The sequence below is a fragment of the Drosophila albomicans genome, chromosome 2L, assembly GCF_009650485.2.
Source record: "Drosophila albomicans strain 15112-1751.03 chromosome 2L, ASM965048v2, whole genome shotgun sequence".
NCBI classification, from domain to species: Eukaryota; Metazoa; Arthropoda; class Insecta; order Diptera; family Drosophilidae; genus Drosophila; species Drosophila albomicans.
In genome coordinates, this window is record NC_047628.2 from 4,275,632 (window position 1) to 4,295,719 (window position 20,088).

General features: G+C 39.1%; 7 protein-coding genes across 7 annotated transcripts in view; 2 read left to right on the forward strand and 5 right to left on the reverse strand.

Moving 5' to 3' along the window:
* The window catches only part of LOC127565354 (thymidylate synthase), a 97,249-nt gene that overhangs the window by 8,295 nt on the left and 68,866 nt on the right, over positions 1-20,088 (reverse strand). The window lies entirely within an intron of this gene.
* LOC127565364 (uncharacterized) lies at positions 133-6,193 on the forward strand. Its single transcript, XM_052003421.1, has 2 exons — positions 133-644; positions 6,055-6,193. Exon 1 carries the CDS (start codon positions 343-345, stop codon positions 595-597), a length of 255 nt encoding a protein of 84 aa, XP_051859381.1. The 5' UTR covers positions 133-342; the 3' UTR covers positions 598-644; positions 6,055-6,193.
* On the reverse strand, positions 610-5,483 carry LOC127565336 (insulin receptor). Its single transcript, XM_052003384.1, has 7 exons — positions 4,532-5,483; positions 4,383-4,463; positions 4,157-4,320; positions 3,420-3,542; positions 2,998-3,348; positions 2,631-2,931; positions 610-2,250 (listed from the first exon to the last, which is right to left on the reverse strand). Exons 1-7 carry the CDS (start codon positions 4,946-4,948, stop codon positions 694-696), a joined length of 2,994 nt encoding a protein of 997 aa, XP_051859344.1. The 5' UTR covers positions 4,949-5,483; the 3' UTR covers positions 610-693.
* Positions 8,189-12,205, reverse strand: LOC127565349 (chymotrypsin-like protease CTRL-1). Its single transcript, XM_052003406.1, has 6 exons — positions 11,987-12,205; positions 11,359-11,706; positions 11,190-11,298; positions 10,938-11,122; positions 8,487-8,788; positions 8,189-8,429 (listed from the first exon to the last, which is right to left on the reverse strand). The coding sequence occupies exons 1-6, from the start codon at positions 12,057-12,059 to the stop codon at positions 8,316-8,318; spliced, it is 1,131 nt and encodes a 376-aa protein (XP_051859366.1). The 5' UTR covers positions 12,060-12,205; the 3' UTR covers positions 8,189-8,315.
* Positions 13,597-14,215, reverse strand: LOC127565363 (uncharacterized). Its single transcript, XM_052003420.1, has one exon. It carries the CDS (start codon positions 14,071-14,073, stop codon positions 13,798-13,800), a length of 276 nt encoding a protein of 91 aa, XP_051859380.1. The 5' UTR covers positions 14,074-14,215; the 3' UTR covers positions 13,597-13,797.
* Positions 14,672-17,544, reverse strand: LOC127565340 (recombination repair protein 1). The gene is made up of 4 exons (XM_052003393.1): positions 16,064-17,544; positions 15,923-16,003; positions 15,645-15,847; positions 14,672-15,579 (listed from the first exon to the last, which is right to left on the reverse strand). Exons 1-4 carry the CDS (start codon positions 17,352-17,354, stop codon positions 14,920-14,922), a joined length of 2,235 nt encoding a protein of 744 aa, XP_051859353.1. The 5' UTR covers positions 17,355-17,544; the 3' UTR covers positions 14,672-14,919.
* Positions 17,923-20,024, forward strand: LOC127565344 (tubulin gamma-1 chain). Its single transcript, XM_052003398.1, has 4 exons — positions 17,923-18,201; positions 18,275-18,477; positions 18,533-19,135; positions 19,199-20,024. Exons 1-4 carry the CDS (start codon positions 18,153-18,155, stop codon positions 19,766-19,768), a joined length of 1,425 nt encoding a protein of 474 aa, XP_051859358.1. The 5' UTR covers positions 17,923-18,152; the 3' UTR covers positions 19,769-20,024.

A 20,088-nucleotide genomic window follows, 5' to 3' on the forward strand; every position in this document is an offset into this window, starting at 1 on the left:
GATACCGCACTGTTTTTCAAATACTAAAATTATTTAGCTGGTATCTCACAATAGAGCACACTCGACTTTTTTACTTGTGACTTGTATTCAACAAATATTGACACTAGTTTTTGCATATTTACGTCAATTAATTTTCTATATTCAATTTAACAAAACATATTGCCATTGCATAGAGCCATATTTCCATAAATATTCCCATACCTAATAAGGTGTGACCAGCCTAGTAAGTGGTGTCGATATAACTTGGTATATTTTTGACGAACGTTTAGTTGTATACTTGGATATTTATCTTTCGGTCACGCTGGACAACCAAACAAAGGAAGCAAAACAAAAAGTGAGAAAATGCGCCGCCGAGAACTTCAAACTATACAATTGAAGCTCTCCGAGCTTAAGGAATACGAACAGGCCAAATTGGAGCGAGCAAAGGCGCGCCAACAAGTGCATTCCCCCCGCACGCCAACACCCACCTCGGACAGCGACATCCTCTTGTTGCCCTCCAGCAGTGTGCCGGCTGTTTTGCTAGCAAACAGCACAACAAGCAAAATTGAAGCTGCAGCAGCTGCTGCGAATTCAACCCCAAAGCATAATGATGCATAAAAAGAAAGGAAATAGATGCACATTCGAATTTTTTGCTGCTCGGATTGGTAAGTTGATTTAATTATTTAAAATGATATCTATACATTCATAAAATGGTTAATACTCGTTGCTGCTATTGCTGTTGTTGTTAATGCTGTTGTTACCATTGCTATTGCTGTTGTTGTTGTTCTGAAAACGAACAGTCTCAAAGCCATCAACGAGTATTTCGCGATCTTCCGGTTGATGGCGTTCGCGCAGCCATTGCTCCCGTAGCGGCACATACCGACGCAAACCCGGCCATTTGCGCCAGCATCGTCGCTTGTACAAGAGCCAGACAAGCGACAGGCCACACCCAAATAAAAAGCATATTACGAATATGCTGATTCCATGGGCATGCGAGTGAGTTTCCACCAGTTCTGTGACAGGCGTTACCGTCTCCACATGTGAAGACCTTCCTTCCGTTGCAGTAGTTGCTGTTGTCGTCGACGTTGACGTCGTCGTTGTTGGTGTTGTTGTAGTTGTAGTTGTTGTTGTCTTCATTGTCGTCGAGGGCAGTTGACTTTGCTGCTTGTCGCACAAGGTTATGGCCACATATGAAGACAAACTACTGCCAGCCATCGATTGCACACGGACCGCACACTCTATATACGTGTTTTCTAGGGTTCTCGACAGCACATAGTTGGCATCAGCATGATCCCGTCGCGTCAGACAATAGATATGTGACTCGTTCCCGTGGTAGGATCCATTGCTCTTATAGTGCACCACATAGCTGTTGATGATACCATTCGATTGCGTTGGCTCATCGAATCGCACAATATACTGATTCGAGCCTGGCACACGGCAGGCACTTAACGTCGACGGCAAATCTGCAGTCAGACTGTAATTTGTGCGTTCATTTAGCGTGGTTGGAGTGCTGCAGCCAAACTGATTGCATGCCTGCAGCTCCAGAGAGTACAAGCGATAGCGCTTCAAGTTCCGCAGTTCGTATTGAGTTTTATTAGGTGCAAGTCGCAGTTGCTGTTGCGGCTGCTTCTTATCGGCGATATCGGCACAATTGTTGGGTGCATCGAGACTGCAGCGATACTGTGCCTTCATTTCATCAATGAAATGCTGATCTTCCGTCTGCTCTGCATGATGAGCACAACATTCGTCGTACTCTTGAGCTGAATAAGAGTACTGGCGGTCCATATCCTGCCACAAAACCGTTTCTTGCTTGCAGAAGTCTCGCTGTTCAAGATACGCCTTATCGTCGGGCAACTCGTAGACATTCAACACATAATAATCGTGATCCTGGGCGCTCATTCTCAGATTCATCACAGACTCCATGCTCTTGCCGATGGCCAGTGACGGTGCCTTTGGTATGTCCCGCTGTGTCTGGACGTAGATCACTTCGCTGCGTGCTTCGTCTTTTATCTCGCCTCCAAAGGTGCGCAAAAGGCACGCGTATCGTGTATTGGACTGCAATTGATCCAGCTGATAGGTGTAGTGTGTGTCATTCTTCTGTAGGTCGTCCTCAAAGAGTAGCATTCGCTGCCAATTAATGCGCGTACAGATCGGAGCATCCAGTTCCTCCATAGCAGTTTGGCCTTCTGCCACGATCCTGTAGATCAGCTCCAGTTCCACGCTCTTTTGAGCTTTTGGCCAAATCAATAGAATCGTGCGATGCGAGAGTATCTGACGTTGGGGTGGGTGGGTAAGACAAAAACAATATAAGTTCATCAGCTGGGAAAGCGCTCTCATTAAGGACATTCGCTTTTTATAGCAGTTTTGGGATATTGTAGCACAGTGTATTGACTGGACACACTTTATATAGGTATCTACTTTGATACTTTTCTTAAATTGGTTTTCGAATAACGATAAGTTTCTGTTTTCTAAATCGACGAAACGATCTAACAAAAGATTATTGTTCCGCATTCTGATTGTACTATCAAGGAATGGTAAAAGGAAGAAGGTTGAGGTTTCTCTATAATAATAATAATAGACACTAAAATCTAGCACCCCATTCCGGTGTCCGACCAAGCCAAGTTTCTGGGTGATAATACCATTTAACCTACCTGTACGTTCAGTTGCAGCTTAGAGGGACCACAGAGCACATCTTGATCGTTCGTTTGCAATGACTCCAGGACCTTATCGTATGACACAAGTCTCTGAAATTCTTTCATATGCATATTGCACAACTTGTTGTTGCGATGCATAAAAATGCCCCCTTTTACCAACTCCAGTCGAACCTTCGGCTCCCACAGCTCGGTCAACTCGTTGTTATCGTAAATTATTATTCCATAGTGATTATTTTCGAGAGGATCGCCGTGAATACGTTGCAAGTTCTCTAGAAATTTAAAGCTGGTCAACGAGGTGCTAGAAAAAAAATTAACTAAACATTACTGCGAATTGTTGACTAATAATATAATTGGAAAAACACACCGAAAGATCTTGAGATGACCACGTATCTCGCGAATGGAGCTCAGACTCTCCATCAGCCTCTCCTCATGCACATTATTTCGAATACTTATATATAGACTACTATTCACAATCTGACAGCCCTTCAGCTCTTCGGCATCCCCCAAGTTATAGATAACTATGACCTCATCGCTTGGGTCCGGTGAGCAGACACTAATGCAGGGTTCTGTTGCAGCACAAGGGACGCATGCTGACGAGGTGTTTGCCTTGTATCCACTTGGACAGAATGCTACACAGTCGCCGTTATAGGTGAAATGTTTCATTGCCGCACACTGTTCACGAGTATAACAACGCTGATGATACTCCAGTAGATATCTGCAAATATAGAATAAGGCTAAGTTTCCATATACAATGAACACCGACTAGGCGTTGAAGAAATCACTTACTTGTCCGGCGGACATTGTTTGACACATACGCCCGCATTCGTTATTCCCCGGCACACCATGCAGCCCGCAGCTGTTTCATTGAAACATCCACCAAGGCATTCTTCATGACAGGTGTGTGTTCCTCTGTGAAATAATCGTAATGTTATTATTATGTAATCGCACTAACATAAATCCAAAAGTTCGAGTTCTAACATGAGGCATATTCTAAGTTTGTAAAATATATATGTTATTTATAAGGAATTTCTCACCATTTTTAAAAATCTACCAAAAATAGTCTGCTTATCTTAAACTCTGTTGCCATATTCGATACATTATGATAAAAAAAATTAGCAAGTTTTTTGTTCAAATTCTTTGAAGTAATCATATCTTCTAGAAAGTATGTTGATGAAAGGTTTTCATGAATTAATTCAATTGCAAAGTTTAACTTACATTAATTATTTTAAAAATTATGTTGCAATTGCTATTTGTGACTTTAATTGTATAATCATAGTTACTAAGTTATATGATTATATAAAGATTATGCAAATATGATGTTGTCAGTAACATGAAAATAAGCTTTGTAATTATTAATATAATTTGAATTGGAATAGTTTGGATATAGTCAAATATGCTTTGCGACCTAAGTCTAAAAACTGATCATATTCTCAAAGAAAATAGTGCAGCAATGGGTGAATTATGTACCAGATAAGTGGCAACCTTGCTATGAATGGTATTATTATAAAATATATTGGTCCAACCTATCGATATGGGCCACGTTATCGTTCTGGAAACGCTGGCAAGTGAAATTCGACCAACAATAGGAACTGGGGCAACCGTTGCAGCCGACAAGATTTGTGCAGTTGATGGCTGTTGGTACGACGTGATTACTTCCTTGGGATAACGTGATTCGGTCCAAGTTAAGCTGAAATTATCATGTGTCCATATGTTATTTCTTATGAATATGCAACTGAGCAAACTGTTTACATTATTTAACTGGCAAAGCTTGGGGTTGTTGCCAATGTACACGTGTCCTCTTTGAATGGCCACCAGGGACGGAAACTCGAGCTGTAATTGAATAAGCCAAAAATTGCACAAATATAGTAAAAATATCCGCTATATGGTTTCACGCTTACCAGCTCAAGATTAGGCATGGCGGTCACTCCCAGTGCATAATTGAGGAAGAGACGACGACCTCGTATTACCGTGAGATTGGGAAACATGTGACGGATGCTCACTAAACCGCGCACGTCCGTAAATATCACATAACCGGTCACTTCGCGAAGTTTGGGAAATGAATACAAGGAGTAGTTGCATTTTTCAGTGCTCACGGGCAATAAAGTTATCATCATAAAGCCATTGATCACGGTACAATTATCCAGTTTATGCATATTATTGCAATTATTACGAATGTCAATGCTAGCGCATTCTCTGTACTCTTCATAGGGAGATTGAACTCCAACTGCTGATGACGCTGATACTGATGTTGATGTCAAGGCGAGCGATGCCAAGGCACACATCGCCAGCAACATGTAGCCGATGTTTGGCAACATGTTGCCAAGTGTCTGATTCCCGGCTGTTTACTGTAATTTTTGTTGTTGTATTTGTTGCAGTTTACATCGGCGTCTCTTCAACATCGCACAGCTTTTTGCGCCCTTTTAGCAGATTTTGTTTTTGTTTATATACACATACATACAATTGTATATGTATATAAATTGTATTATACAGTTATAACACTTCTGTTCCCGTCTCTGTTACACTCTATTCCTTCGTACTGTTTTGCCTAATTAGCGCGTTGACTTCGCTGGGCGATCGATCGCCCAAAAATTCCGATTAGCTGCAATTTATGAGTTTCTTTCGCTCTTCGTCTCAATATTTCGCACACAATCTACAACAAAAATCGCACGAGCTTCGTTTAATTGTTTTATTTTTTCGTTCGTTGAAAAGGGTTTCACTTAATTTTTGGTCACTTCGTTTTGCTTAGCTGTCTAAAACTGTACACACACTACTGACATCAATAAATGGGGGACTCTGACACGTACACTGACTTAAACAGACAATTGTCGAGGTTTTGTCTTCAAACCCATCGAGGCGCCTTTTATATTGGGCGCCAGCATCGTGTTATTGAGCTTTTTTGCTTCAATGAGTGCTTCTATTTGAGGCTTGTCACTTCTCTTATTCGATAGCCGAAATTTGAGTGAGATTATTGTATACACAGGAAATATTATTGATTACACTAGTCTACACATTTCGGTTTAAGGAATATGAATATATATATGTATGTATTGGAGACTGACGCAATCCATATTTTGTTGAAGGATCAAACAAAATGTGTAACATTTATCTTAGAATATTCCGTCTAGCTAGCTACTAATAATATACATATGTAGCTAATATGCTACTCCTATTGCAAAATGAAAATTAAGATAAATAATATCATAAATTGTAGTCAAATATCTTATTTATTAATATTTTTTTCCATAACTGAAATATTTCTGTTTTTCCACAGAAACTTAATGCGTTTCTTTAATAATACTTTTCTTAATAAATTTCAATTAAAAATATTGCTATTGTCCAATTGAGGCAAAAATTTGGCTTAATTGTTTAATAGACACACATATATTTATATCACCGTCTGTTTGAATTTTTATTGTTTCAGCTCATCACTGCATTTCGAGATCCTCAGGAAGAAATATGACAGAGCTATCGATATCCAAATAATAATGTAATTCGAATTAATTTTCACCTCTGTACTTTTAAGTTAATAGATAACATAAACCACACTTATATTCATTTAATACAGACTATTTAAAATATTAGGCACGTATGTATTTATTTAGTTTACACTTCATTGTATCTTCAGTTCACGAGCTTAATAATATACACATATTCACAAATGATATTTCTTGTTTGAAAACTGTAACAGTTGCTTTGGATAAGTTTTTAAAAAGGTGGCGAGCATGCGACGAACTTAACGCCTCGACGTCCAATTGCCGACTGGTCAAAGAATTGTTTCGTCTGGACTGGACTGGACCGGCCGGCATGGGTCCGATGACGTTCAGCCGTTCGGTCGTCAAGATCTGAGCGAGCCATCAAATTGATTTTTCATTTAGTGTTTTTCCCTGGACCCGCTACACTGCACAATCTGTGGGGTCTGTTGTTAGTCTACTTCATGTTGCGGCATTCGAAGAGACCCAGGCCGTTAATTAATTTGAAAACTTTTGATTTGCCATTTGTCGATGTCAAAGTCGCTCATAGACTCGATTCGGGGCGAGTACAAGTTAATTTGTTAGTTGTGCAGCTGTGCCGGCATCGAGCTTACATAATACGACAGAATGTGATACAAATAAAGTGATGTGTATTCGTTTTCAAGGTTACAATTTCTCCAAGTGCATTTTTCAGGCTTTCGATTTTTATGTGCGTCGTGTCTTTAAAGTCGAGTCGAGTCGAGTCTTGACGTTGTCGGCCTCCTGCCAAACAACCAGCTGATCTGCCTGCATCATTAAAACAGCTGACTCCAATTAGCCACATGGCACCGGCATCGACACCGGTAACTGGAAATGAACCTCGTCTCGTCTTCCCATGCCATATTCTAGCAGCTGAGACCAAGAAGCTATTAACGTTAAGGTGTGAGTGGAACACACGTAAAGCAAGCTGAATGAACGTTAATCCTCTGCAGTATAACGAATATTTCATACTCTTCTATAGTCCCAATCCATATTCTTTTATTTTCAGTGTGTCCAATTATGAAATAATAAAAGTTTATCAGAATATGGAATTCATAATTATATATCAAATCTTATAGAATTATTAAAGTTATTTTTTACATTTATAAATTAATTTTTGTTTTGTGTGTGCTATCTTCTAAGCAATAAAATATGGACTCTCATGGAGCAATGGCAACTGGACATTGACATTTTTATGGCACTCAAAATGATTTGGGATTTGGCCTTCGTAGGGGAAAAACAAATAAGAAATGTATTAAGTTTCATGAAGATTTTCAAAACTTTACAGACTGAGCTGAGAATTAAATCGTTAATGTTTATATATGTAAATATCAACCGAAGAAATTAGTAGGTTCTGAATGTAATAAAACAAGAACACACTTGATATTATTTTCATAATCTGTTTTTCTTATAATTATTTTTAATGTCTGCAAATATGCAAATAGTTCAATATCAAAAATTTCAATAGCAATATGCAATGGGGTTCTAAGATCAAATGGAATTTCAAATTTGTTCTCAAATTTTGACTCATGTGAGTTTCAATTCAATAAAAATACTATAATTACTTCTCTATTTCGTTTGCTCTCCAAGTGATTGCATAAGGAGTATTGAGTTATGATAGTCAATTGTCTATAAATTGTGCTATAAGTCGCATTCAAATTCGAAAGAAATTGTCATAAGTTTTCTTCTTTCGAGTTGGCATTGCATTATTTATATGGGCGATCATTTGATACAATTTTAAGGCCTCTGTTGTTTCGTGTCAAAGTTTAATTAATTCAATTAAATTATTTGTATGCGTGAGTGACGCAGACAAACAGACAATCAACAGATCAATACGAAACAAACTGTACTCGATTACCCGTACAATATTCACACAATACAGTAACATTTTTAAACCCCCTGCGTAGGATGGATGTATATATTTATGTATAGTATATATATATGTAGATTAAATTTACCCGTATATACTACTTTAGATAACTTGTGATGACATCCGTAACAAAGTTCTTTTATTGTCGGAGCTTCACACTTTTGTTTATCGCAATTTTTATATACTCTTGTAACGGATATAATAAGTATTGAAATGTTTATTTGCAAAATAGTGCGAAATATAATATGAATACCCAATTTAAATACAGATTTTATAAATTAGGGACTTATCTTATGAAAATACAGTAAAGGAAATGCTAAAGGCTTATTCGGGCGGCGTATTATCGTGAATCCACTCCTGGAAATAGACCAGACTGGTATAAACGCTGGGTATGCGTAATCCGCCACAGTTATCCGAGCCAAAGGACATTATACCGATCTGGAACGGACGAATGAATCAAATACTTGCTATAGCTTTCAAGGCATTTCCTTGTACCTGCGAAAAGATTCCGTTCTCCTGGATGAACAACGGCGCGCCTCCAAAGCCCTGGCACACATCTTTGCCCTCGCCGCCGGCGCACATCCATTGACCCTCAATCGAGTTGGGCGACTCGAGAGCTCCCGTTGAGCCATAGTTGCGCAAACAAAGATCCCAGCTGGTCAAGGGCACGTCCAGGTGCGACATCTCCGGCTGGCGTATGCTGGACGTGGACATCTTGCCCCAGCCGGCAATGGTTGCCCGCTTGCCCACTACCAAATTGGCGCGTGTCTTTTGCAAGCAGATTGGCTGTGTGGCCACTACGGTGATGGGAACAGAAATGAAATGATTAAGAGGTCAACCTTGTTTTGCCAATATTTTATCCATTGATCAAACTGTAATTTCGGGTTGAGAGGGAGAGAGAGAGACAGAGAGCTTTCAACAGCAGACACAGCAACATAGTTGCATACAGCGACCGCCCCAATTGATTGATCTTTCGCTCACATACGCCCATAAAATATTATAAAGCCATAAAATCACCCAACAAATAACGAGCTAGTCAACAATTCAGGTAACGCCTTCTCGACGGCATCTCGACGCATCTTCACTTCACTTCACTTCACTTCACTTCACTTCCCTTCACCATTCTTGCTGTTTTCTTTACTCGGTCTTGGGTTTTCTTTGCTTCTTATCGTATTGTTTTTGACTTAGTTAACGTGTTGTTTACGAGTTGTTTGTGTCCGAAATTCTCCTCCTACTCCTCACCACGAATGCTGTCGAAGAGTCTGCAATAATGACCATTATTTGTGCTAATGACCCTAATTTAAACAGACATCTGAATATAACTTTGACCCCATAACAAACCGAGTAGTTTCTATCAGCATTATCATCTGCATAAGTTAACCTGTAATAAAAATGAATCCTCTGCACTCCATTCGAACAATTCAAAATTGAATTACATATGTACATACAAGCCCCAATGAAGTGTGCATTGCATTTATATTGCTATAAAAATATTCTTCCTCAGTTTTGTTATACTCGCTGTCCATAAGGTAGAAGAGTATTATAAGTTTGTGCTCGCAGGAAATATACATATGGTAGAAGGCATTTTTGACATTATACAGAAAGATTTATATTCTTGATCAGGCTGTCTATCCGTCTGTAATGTACACTTATAGATCTTAGAGACTATAAGAAATAGCATTTTTTGGCGGACCTTGTCTCATAAATGTATATATTTATACCCGCTACCCAAAGGGTAGAAGGGTATTATAACTTTGTGCCGGCAGGAAATGTATGTAACAGGTAGAAGGAGGCATCTCCGACCCTATAAAGTATATATATTCTTGATCAGCGTCAACAGCCGAGACGATATAGCCATGTCCGTCTGTCCGTCCGTCCGTATGAACACCTAGATCTCAGAGACTATAAGAGATAGAGCTATAATTTTTTTTCGACAGCATTTGGTATGTTTGCACGCAGATCAAGTTTGTTTCAAATTTTAGCCACGCCCACTTCCGCCCCCGAAAATCATTAAAATTGAATAACAAGTGTAATTTTAAAGATACGAATTTTGGTATATACAATAATTACTGTAGTAGTTATGATTCCTGAAAATTTGGTTGTAATCAGATAAAAATTGTGGAAGTAATTAAAGAAATACTTTTGTATGGGCAAAAACGCCTACTTACTAGGGATCTTAGTTGCTTTGTCCGACAATCTGGTACATTGTGCCGTCTATGGTATATTTTAAATGGTGTACTATATCGATATACTAAACACACCATTTGGTATATTTTTAGTTTTTTTTAGTATTTTCGGTATATTTTGAAAATGACACCGCAATATTTTGCCTTTATTAAAAATGGGTAGCGGGTATCTCATAGTCGAGTACACTCGACTGTAGCTTTCTTACTTGTTTTTATGTTAAATTAATATAAATGTTATTAATTTGATGTATTCAAATGATAATAAAGCACTCGTTTGCTATTACTGAAAACGAGTATCGGGTATCTCACAGTCGAGCAGACTCGATTATAGCTTTTATACTTGTTTTATGTTATGACACTATTATAAATTCACATTCTTGTCAGCTTTAACCAAACATTAAACCTATTGAAGTGTAGCCAAAAATCGAATTCAGATTTTGAGTAATTTCTTGCTCCACTAAACATATTTTAATGAAGCTCCGCACTTGACAATTAACCCCGCAGAACCCCCACATTTAGATTGGAGTCCTAACCTCAAATTAGATACATGCGATGTGTACGCGAGAAATGAAGAGAGAGAAAAAGAGAGAGGAGACAAATGACATTTATGAACATGGTAGTGTGTGAGTGCGAGTGCGAGTGCGATGCGAGTTCAGTTAGAGCAAAACGATTTTTAATTAACATTGACACTGCGAAGCGTAACCCGCTCCCGCTCCCGCTCCGCACCCCGCGGTGCATCAAGCAACCCCCTGATACATACCCGAGTAGTTGAGTGGAGTTTTTAGCACGAGCAGCGCAATGTCATGATGATATTGCCCTTGCTTGTAGTCTGGATGCACAATAACATGGCTGATCGCATGATTCACCGAGCGTGGAGCACAGAAACCAGTGCTGGCGCAATCCGGATCGCTAGATGTATCATATTCGCCTACACGCACCGATGATCTTCAGGATGGAATGTTCAGATGTATTAACATAAATTAATAGCCACTTATAGTGAAAGGATACGTACAGACGATGACCATCGGCCTTGGCCAAAGCACAATGCGCAGCGGTTAGGATAACCCGACGGGCAATGATGGAACCAGCACAGGGATACGCAAATGCTCCCGTGTTGACGTCTGCAAATGATCGGTTCATCAGACACATACATTTATATGTAGTATGATGGCCTTACTTACGCTTGAAGCCAACGCGCGCTACAAATGGATATGAGCCGAGTCCCTTGTAGAAGTGTCCTTGCACCAAAGACTTGCCACAGACCTGGTTCTTCTCCAGCGGACTACTCGGGCAACACACATAGGGCATCTCTTCGCCACCTCCACAGAACAACGACTTGTCGCCGTAATAACAGTTCTTTGCCACCTCATAGATCATGGCCGTGCAGTCGTGAAGTGGAGTGCACTCTGTGCCAAAGGAACACTCAGAGCCTGTCTGACCTCCCACATAGGAACGAGCAGCCATCGAGTGGCTGTCAGTGGAATTTCCCTTGGATGCTCCTCCATAAGTGGGTGGTAAAATTAATTTTTCTTTGAAATAACAAAATAGGTTAGATCTTTCCATTCCACATTATCTTTAACTTTTAAATTGGCTATTTTATTTGAAATTTTTAAAAACTTTAATATATATTTTTCACTTTCTAATTATTTTTATTACAATTTAACATTTTAAAATGTTTTCTTTAGAATGCTATAAAACTGTTTTTACTAAAATCTTGTCAATAAAAAGTTTTTCAACGAAAAGTATCCTTTCTTCCTGAATGAATTTAAGAATAACAAAGTTTGTTTGGTTTTTATTTTATCATCATACCAAATTCACCGTCTTCCGCTTGAATACTTGCATATATGCTGCAGATTATGAAAATTGCGAACAAGGAACGCATTGTTATTAAACTTGTCCTTCGAAATATCACAAAATGATCACTTAAAAGAACTCTCTTTTGCTAAAAACTCCGGTTGCTGCCGATGGAGTTTAAGTTCTGTTACCGTACGCGTTAACAACACTTTTTCGACTAAACGACTCGATGTTAGAGCTGCGACTAAAGATCGGATTGTCAAATGAAAATAAAATTTAATGGCCAGATGGGCCACTAAATACTGGCTACTGGTCTCTAGCCTCTCGTTATTAACTGATTTTTATGACAGTTTGGTCTCAATTCGCGACCATTTCCCAGTTATCGTTGTGTTTGTTTTGTATTGCATTGTAGATACGACTGATAGGTAGGTATACAATATATTATACTATAGCATACTCGTATATGTATGTCTCATCTCAGCCATGCTCTCTGTGTTTCATATGTATGTGATGATGATACTACTGCAAAATGTGGATCACAGAGTCATTAGTTAGATAGACGGTTTATTTTTTATTTATGCATGTGGATAGTTGCACATCGCATTATTGTTGTCATAGAAATGTGGTTTTACTTTTATTATATACAATTTTTATACTGACGTATGTACATGCATACATACATATGTATGTACGTAGGTATGTATGTAGATCATTTTCATTATCTCACGTCATTCATAGCAGGCAAATGCGAAAGTTAGTTGCACTTTTCGTTCGTAATTGCTTAATTTAAATGGTATTTATTGACCAATTTGTGCATTAACATTCAGTTAACTGATAAATTTATAAATCTATTTACAAATTCAATTCAGGTAAATTCGTTCTTGGGTCTAACGGCTAAAAAGCATAATCGCATATTATTGAAACTTCCGTTTTTACTAGATGCTTAGGTAAATTAATAATTTTTGTTTAAATGCACAGCTCTCAAGCTTTGTAGAAAGATTTTGTCCGTCTTTAAACCGATCAGCGAATAAGAATCAGTACAATACATAGTATACATACATAGTAATCTAAAGAGTGTTCTTAGTTTTTGTTAGTTTATGTTCTGATCAACAGTTAAACCAAATGCAAACAGTCTAAGGCACTTTGATTAGCGTATTTTGCTGTTTTAAAGTTCTATCATAAAAGTAACAATTTAATATTTAATAACAGTTGATTAATATCGTGAGTTATGAAAACTGCAATATAGTGGATTATTTTGGATGTAAAGTTGTACTTTGTAGACTGTAGGGTACATTTGAAATTCCACTTAACCGAAACTTTCTTCTGTTCGCAAGTGCGTTGTTATTTAAGCCCACTTTTTTCCTCTTTTTGTTTTGATTATAATAAAATATTTTGTATGAGATCATTTTGATTCGATAAGCGGCCGACTGACCACAGAGAGCTGGTTCCACTTTTTTAAGCATGAAAATAAGCGCGACAAACGCACATTAAAATGTTTTATTGCACAAACATACTAGCAAGTAAATACACATACATACATACATATATAGATACACGATACATATAGACCAATGTATGAACATGGATGTATGTATGTCTGCTTGAGCCGAGCTAATTCGTTTTCTTTTTTTTTTTGTTGGTTGTATTTAATTGTTAATTTTACTTTCATTACATTAAACGACATTTTATACACTTTTACCAAAAGCAAGAAAATCGAAAACAGGCGAAGATAACTTTACACAGCTTGGTTGTTTCTCATCATCACTGCTGTAAGTTCTTATCCTCGCTTACCAACTGAACAATATCCTTGTCGACTCGTCTTGGAACTAGAGCTGCTGAAGTGCTTCGGAAAAGCACTCATAGTTGTTGTTATCGCTCCCCACTCGAAGTTCAAAACCAGCGTCGAGTTCATCGTGCAACGGAATGGGAAAGTTGTGAAGCACTTGGCAAAATACCTCATAGCGATCACGTAACTCGGCATGCACATCTTCGCTGCGCCGCTCCCCCGAATGCAGATAGTCCAGCATGGAATACATGAACACGCGATTAGCAATGTGGCAGTCGGGCAAGAGGCTACGATCCACTTCCTGATTGGGACACATGGCCCAGTTAAATGGTGAACAGTTCGTCAGCGTCGAACAAAAAGAATTAGTATTCCATAAAACTTTGATTTGAATTGAGCGATTAATTTATCATTTACATGTGTGTAAATATTAAAAAGGTACATACATATATACACGAAAAAACAATTTCCAATTCTAAAACATAAAACAATGCCAACTAAACGTTGAACAAAGCATACTTTCAACAATTAAATAAGCATAAAACAACTGCGGAAGCAAAACTATCAAAGTGTCGTTACCATTCACTTTAACCAGTTCTTTAATAAGATACAATTCAATTAATATGAATTACATATTATTTATCGCTATTTAAGTCAATGATGAGTTACCTCCGTCTATATAATTTATCTATCCAATATTTATAATATATATTTATTTTTTTTAAAGTTTTTTTGTTTAAAACGTTCGTTTCTCTCAAATTTAATAATAGTTTAAATTGTCTTTTTTTTTGCATTAGAACTAAAATACAGTTAACATTTATATGCTAACTAATTTAATGGTTCGTAAACGCCTCTAAATTGCTAGAAAATGATCGAAATACGCCAAAACTAAAGAGCGTGTCCACTGTTTTTTCTTTATTTAATTGGTATACTTTTATTTGATTGTATTACAGCAGAATGGAATCGAAGCATCTACAGTAAAATAATAATAAAATAAATTGTGAAACAAAAAATACTTAAGGAAATTTAGTAATTGTAAAATAAACAAAATAGAAGATAAACAAAAAACAAAGATTTGAATTATTCAGGGAACAAAATACAATAATAAAATGTTACTTGTTTTATCAAACAACATATTCTGAACAAATATTGTATCCACGAGTACTTAAATATTTAGAAAAACTGTAATAGGGCAATGATCGCTGCCCAGACAGTGGCTCCGCATCACATTGTCAACAATGCGTGGCACAAACCGCTCGGAAACAATGCAGTAATCCAAGCGCCAGCCAACATTACGGGCGCGAGCATTAGACATGTAAGTCCAGAAACTGTAAGCTCCGGTTTGCTTGGGATACAAGTGCCTAAAAGTATCCACAAATCCGAGATCCAACAGTTCAGTCATCTTTTCACGCTCTTCCTTGGTAAAGCCTGCGTTGCGTGTATTTGACTTTGGATTGGCCAAATCGATCTCCAAATGCGATACATTCATGTCGCCACAAATGACAACTGGCTTAAGGGCATCTAATTTCTGGACATACGCCTGGAACAGCTTTTCCCAGCGCATGCGTGGCTCCAAATTGACAAGCTTGCGCCCTGAATTTGGCACATAAACGTTTATCAAATAGAATTTCTCATACTCGGCAGTGATCATACGGCCTACATCATCAAACTCTTCATTGCCAATGCCATACTCTACATTTATGGGCATTATCTTGCTGTAGATAGCAACACCTGCATAGCCGCCTGGCATGCACAGCCAGTAGGGATGATAACCCGGCAGACGTGCCATTTCATCGGGAAGCTGATCGGTTACGCACTTTGTTTCCTGAAATTGTTGAAAGCATATAAATACGAGTAGGTTTAAGATATATTAAAATTGCAATTCTTCACCTGCAAACACAATATATCAGGCTCCTCAAAGTCGACGAACTTGAGGCCATCCTTCTTTAGCCAGGCACGTAAACCAGCCACATTCCAGCTGGAGACTTTGAGATTAAATTCTTTGTCCGTTGGCGGTGGGAAAAGAGTTTTATCGTAGCTGCCAGCGGCGGGTGCATCGGTTTTTTGTACAGCTTGCTTTTTGGTTTTGGATGCTGGAAAACAAAAGTTGATCACGTTTTGCAAACTTTTCAATACAGCAAGACGACAACCGGGATCCACCAACGTACTTGTTGAACCGTCTGCTTCACTCACTGCCACAGCATCACTATTATCCTCAGTCTCGGCGGCTGTTCGCTTGCGACCTCGAGCTAAAAATATACTAAGAATAAAGCTGCTGTCCTAATATATTATGTCTTGTATTATCTTACGTGGTTTGCTTGCTGCTGGAGCCGGATCTTCATTTTGGTCATCATTTGTGGCTCGTTTTGGGGCACGCTTCTTGGCCGCTGGTGCTGCAGCAACCTCTTTGACTTGTGGCTGATCATCTGCATCTCCATTCATAGCTTTTTTGCCACGTTTCTTCGCCGGCACTTCAACTTTGTCATCATTAGCATTCTTACGTTTACCAGTCGTTTCCTTGCTTACAGCTTTTACTTCAGTCTCCGACTGTGGTGGCGCCACAACCCCATCTTCCTCTAGAATTTCGGATATTTCCGTATCTGCCAGACGTTTGTTGCCCCGGCCACGCTTCTTCGTTGCTGGGGCAGTTTCGCTACCCGATGCTGATGAAGTCTCAGTGCTTTCCTTTTTGGCCTCTTTTACATCTTTATCAGCATGTTCCGTGGCAGCGATTAGTTCGTTGTCCACGTTCTCTGCGAGCTCCTTTTTGCGTCCTCGCGCTTTCGGCTTCAAGTCCTTGCTCGCCACTTCAGAGACTTCTCCGGCCTGCGTTTTTGTGTCGGCTGTCTTCTTAGCGCGTCCTTTGCCTTTGCTGGCACTGCGCTCCACTATCTCTTCTGGCGCCAAGTCCTTGCTTACTGTATCTTCTTCCTTTTGAGGGTTTGTCTCCGCTTTTTTAGGGCGTCCCTTGCCTTTACTTACTGTATGCTCTACGGGGGCTAAGGTAATCTCTTTTTTGGCCCGAGACTTTGTGGGTTTAGCTACAATTTCCTCTTCAACTGCCTCAGTTGTTGGTTTTTTGGCACGTCCTCTTGGCTTGGGCGGTGCAGCATCTCCAATTTCCACGGGCTCTTCTGGTAGCTTTGCTTTACCGCGTCCCGCACTTTTTTTTACAACATCCTCTTGCACTTTCAGTTCCTTTGAATCCAGAATGTCATTCGCTTTGGGGGCAACCGCTTTCTTGCTGCGTGGCCTACCTTTAACAGCAACGGAGGATGAGGGTAAGTCATCTGTAGCAGAAAAGTCATTCCTAAGTGGCTCCTTCACTTCAGTTTCTTTTTCGTTAGTTGCCTTTCGTTTGCCTCTTGAGGTAATTTTCTTTGCCACAACAGTTTCAGCTTTCTGTGCATCATTGGTATCTTCGGGCGGGCTAGCAGCAGATACCGCCGCCGTCTTGCCGCGCGCTCTGCCTTTCAGTGGTTGCCCAGAAGCATCAGCGGCGTCGCTGGCAGCTGCAGTTGCAGATGCCACTTCGATGCCATTTGTTGCTGACAGCTCGACGGGCGTTACTTGCTTTTTTTGCACTTTTGCGCGAGGCATTTTTACTGTTTTTTATACGGAGCAAAACAATTGTTCAGTTCGGCAGCGTCGTTCACACAATTTTCAATGCGTTGTTGTCTTTTTCGCTTTTCGCACCTTTTTCAAATGTGGGTAAACGCCAAGAACAACAACCGACTATTAACGCTGCGCGGGCAATGGCAATGCCTTCCTTGGAAGCCGGCTTTTTTTTTACCGCGCCTGAAATATTTGGCATATTCATGACTATCGATGCTTTCGATTATACTGGTATTTCAAAAAACCCGAAACAATTTTTTTAGTACTTAAAATACGGTTTACAATATACTATAATTATTTTGATAAGCGTCGTTGTTATTAATAATGATTAAATCAATTTTTATAAATTATATTTACATTTCAAACATTCACAATAATCGATGGCTTCGATTAATTTGCTATCTTAAAGTGATATAAATGATTTTGCTATATTTATAAAGCTTTAAAATATATATTTATGTTTTTTAATGCTAATATTATAGTTAAATTAAAAAAGAAAATCCAATTTTGAAAATATCGATTATAACACATCGACAATTGAAGCTGCATTCTTGCAATACATTTATCGATTTTATTCAGTTTTTCAGCGCTACCCGCTGTATAATTTATTTAACTTTTTACATATAAATAATGGTTAATTATATCAATATTACGTGTTTTTAGTTTAATGAGTACATAAATTAAAGAACTATCTGCATAGAAGCACAAAGCGCACAACAAGAATTCTACAACAAGAGGACCTTTCAGCATCATCATCGACATAGAACATCGCATCTCGTCCAAATGCCTAGTGAAATAATTACTTTACAGCTGGGCCAATGCGGGAATCAAAGTGTGTAGAATGCAAACTTCAGATGAATTATTCTTTGTCATTGTGAAAATTGCGTTATTATTAATATTTTTAGTTGGCTTTGAGTTTTGGAAACGCTTGTGTTTGGAGCATGGCATCTCACCAAGTGGCGTATTAGAAGACTTTGCCACCGACGGGTTGGACCGCAAGGATGTGTTCTTTTATCAAGCAGATGACGATCATTATATACCGCGAGCAGTGCTGTTGGATTTGGAGCCGCGTGTCATTAATACTATTATGACCTCAGCTTATTCCAAGGTGACTGCTAATTTATAAATTACTTGTAACCTATTAATGAATGCAGAGTCTTTAGCTGTATAATCCCGAGAACGTTTACTTGTCCAAGCATGGCGGCGGAGCTGGCAACAACTGGGCATCTGGTTATAGCCAAGGCGATAAGTTGCAAGAAGAGATTTTTGATATAATTGATCGCGAGGCAGATGGCAGCGATTCACTGGAGGGATTCGTTCTATGCCATTCCATTGCTGGAGGTACTGGCTCTGGAATGGGATCATTTTTAATGGAACGTCTTGCCGATCGTTATCCCAAGAAACTCATTCAAACATATAGCGTGTTCCCGAATCAGGAGGAAATCAGCGATGTTGTAGTGCAACCCTACAATTCAATGCTGACACTTCGCCGATTGATAACAGCTGCGGACAGTGTTGTTGTCCTGGATAATACGGCATTAAATCGCATTGCATGCGATCGCTTGCATTTACAGAACCCGACATTCACGCAGATTAATACGTTAGTCTCGACTATAATGAGTGTGAGCACTACAACTCTGCGTTATCCATCGTACATGAATAATAATCTCATTGGATTAACAGCACCGTTAATACCAACGCCTCAGCTGCACTTCTTAATGACAGGATATACACCATTAACCAATGACGCGAATCTCAGCAATCAAGTAAGTTCAGCAGCATGAATGACCAGAGCACTATTTGTTTGTAACTATCAATTGTCCAAATAGGCTGTGAACGTGCGCAAGACAACTGTGCTTGACGTGATGCGTCGCCTGCTGCAACCAAAAAATATGATGGTGTCTACAGGTCCCGACAAGACCAATCATCACTGTTACATATCCATTTTAAATATAATACAGGGCGAGGTGGATCCCACCCAGGTGCACAAATCGTTGCAGCGTATAAGAGAACGTAAATTGGCCCAATTTATACCATGGGGTCCAACATCTATTCAAGTGGCGCTCTCACGTTCTTCACCTTACGTTCAAAGCAGTCATCGTGTCTCAGGCTTAATGTTGGCCAATCATACAAGCATTTGCTCTCTGTTTGAGCGCGCATTAAGTCAGTTTGATAAGTTGCGCAAGCGTGGCGCCTTTCTCGATCAATTTCGCCGAGAAGACATATTCAAGGACGATTTGAGTGAATTAGATGAATCGCGGGAGATTGTGGATGGTCTGGTTCAGGAGTACGAGGCGGCCACACGGGTAGACTACTTGGAGTTTTCGGCTAATAGACCAAGTAAATCAGAAGGCGATACGAGGTCTGAGGAAGCCAAGTCTGTGAAGTCAGATATTTAAGCCATAAAATTGTTTGTGCCATTAAGATTTATTAAGACATATATGTACATTTATATATAGGTGATATGATTGTTGCTCACGATTGACACGTAAGGATTATAAATCCTTCAAGTATTCAGACACCATAAATTGTTTAAGTATCATGTTTAGATATGTCCGTACGTACGGTTGTCAGTTGAGTGTCTAAAAATGTCACAACAAATTGTACTTGCACCTCCACATTTCGTTTCTTAGCTAATAAAATGTTTCACAAGAATACAATTTCTTAAAATACTTTAAATAGAGTCATCCGTCTGAAATACTTAACTCAATATTGTGCT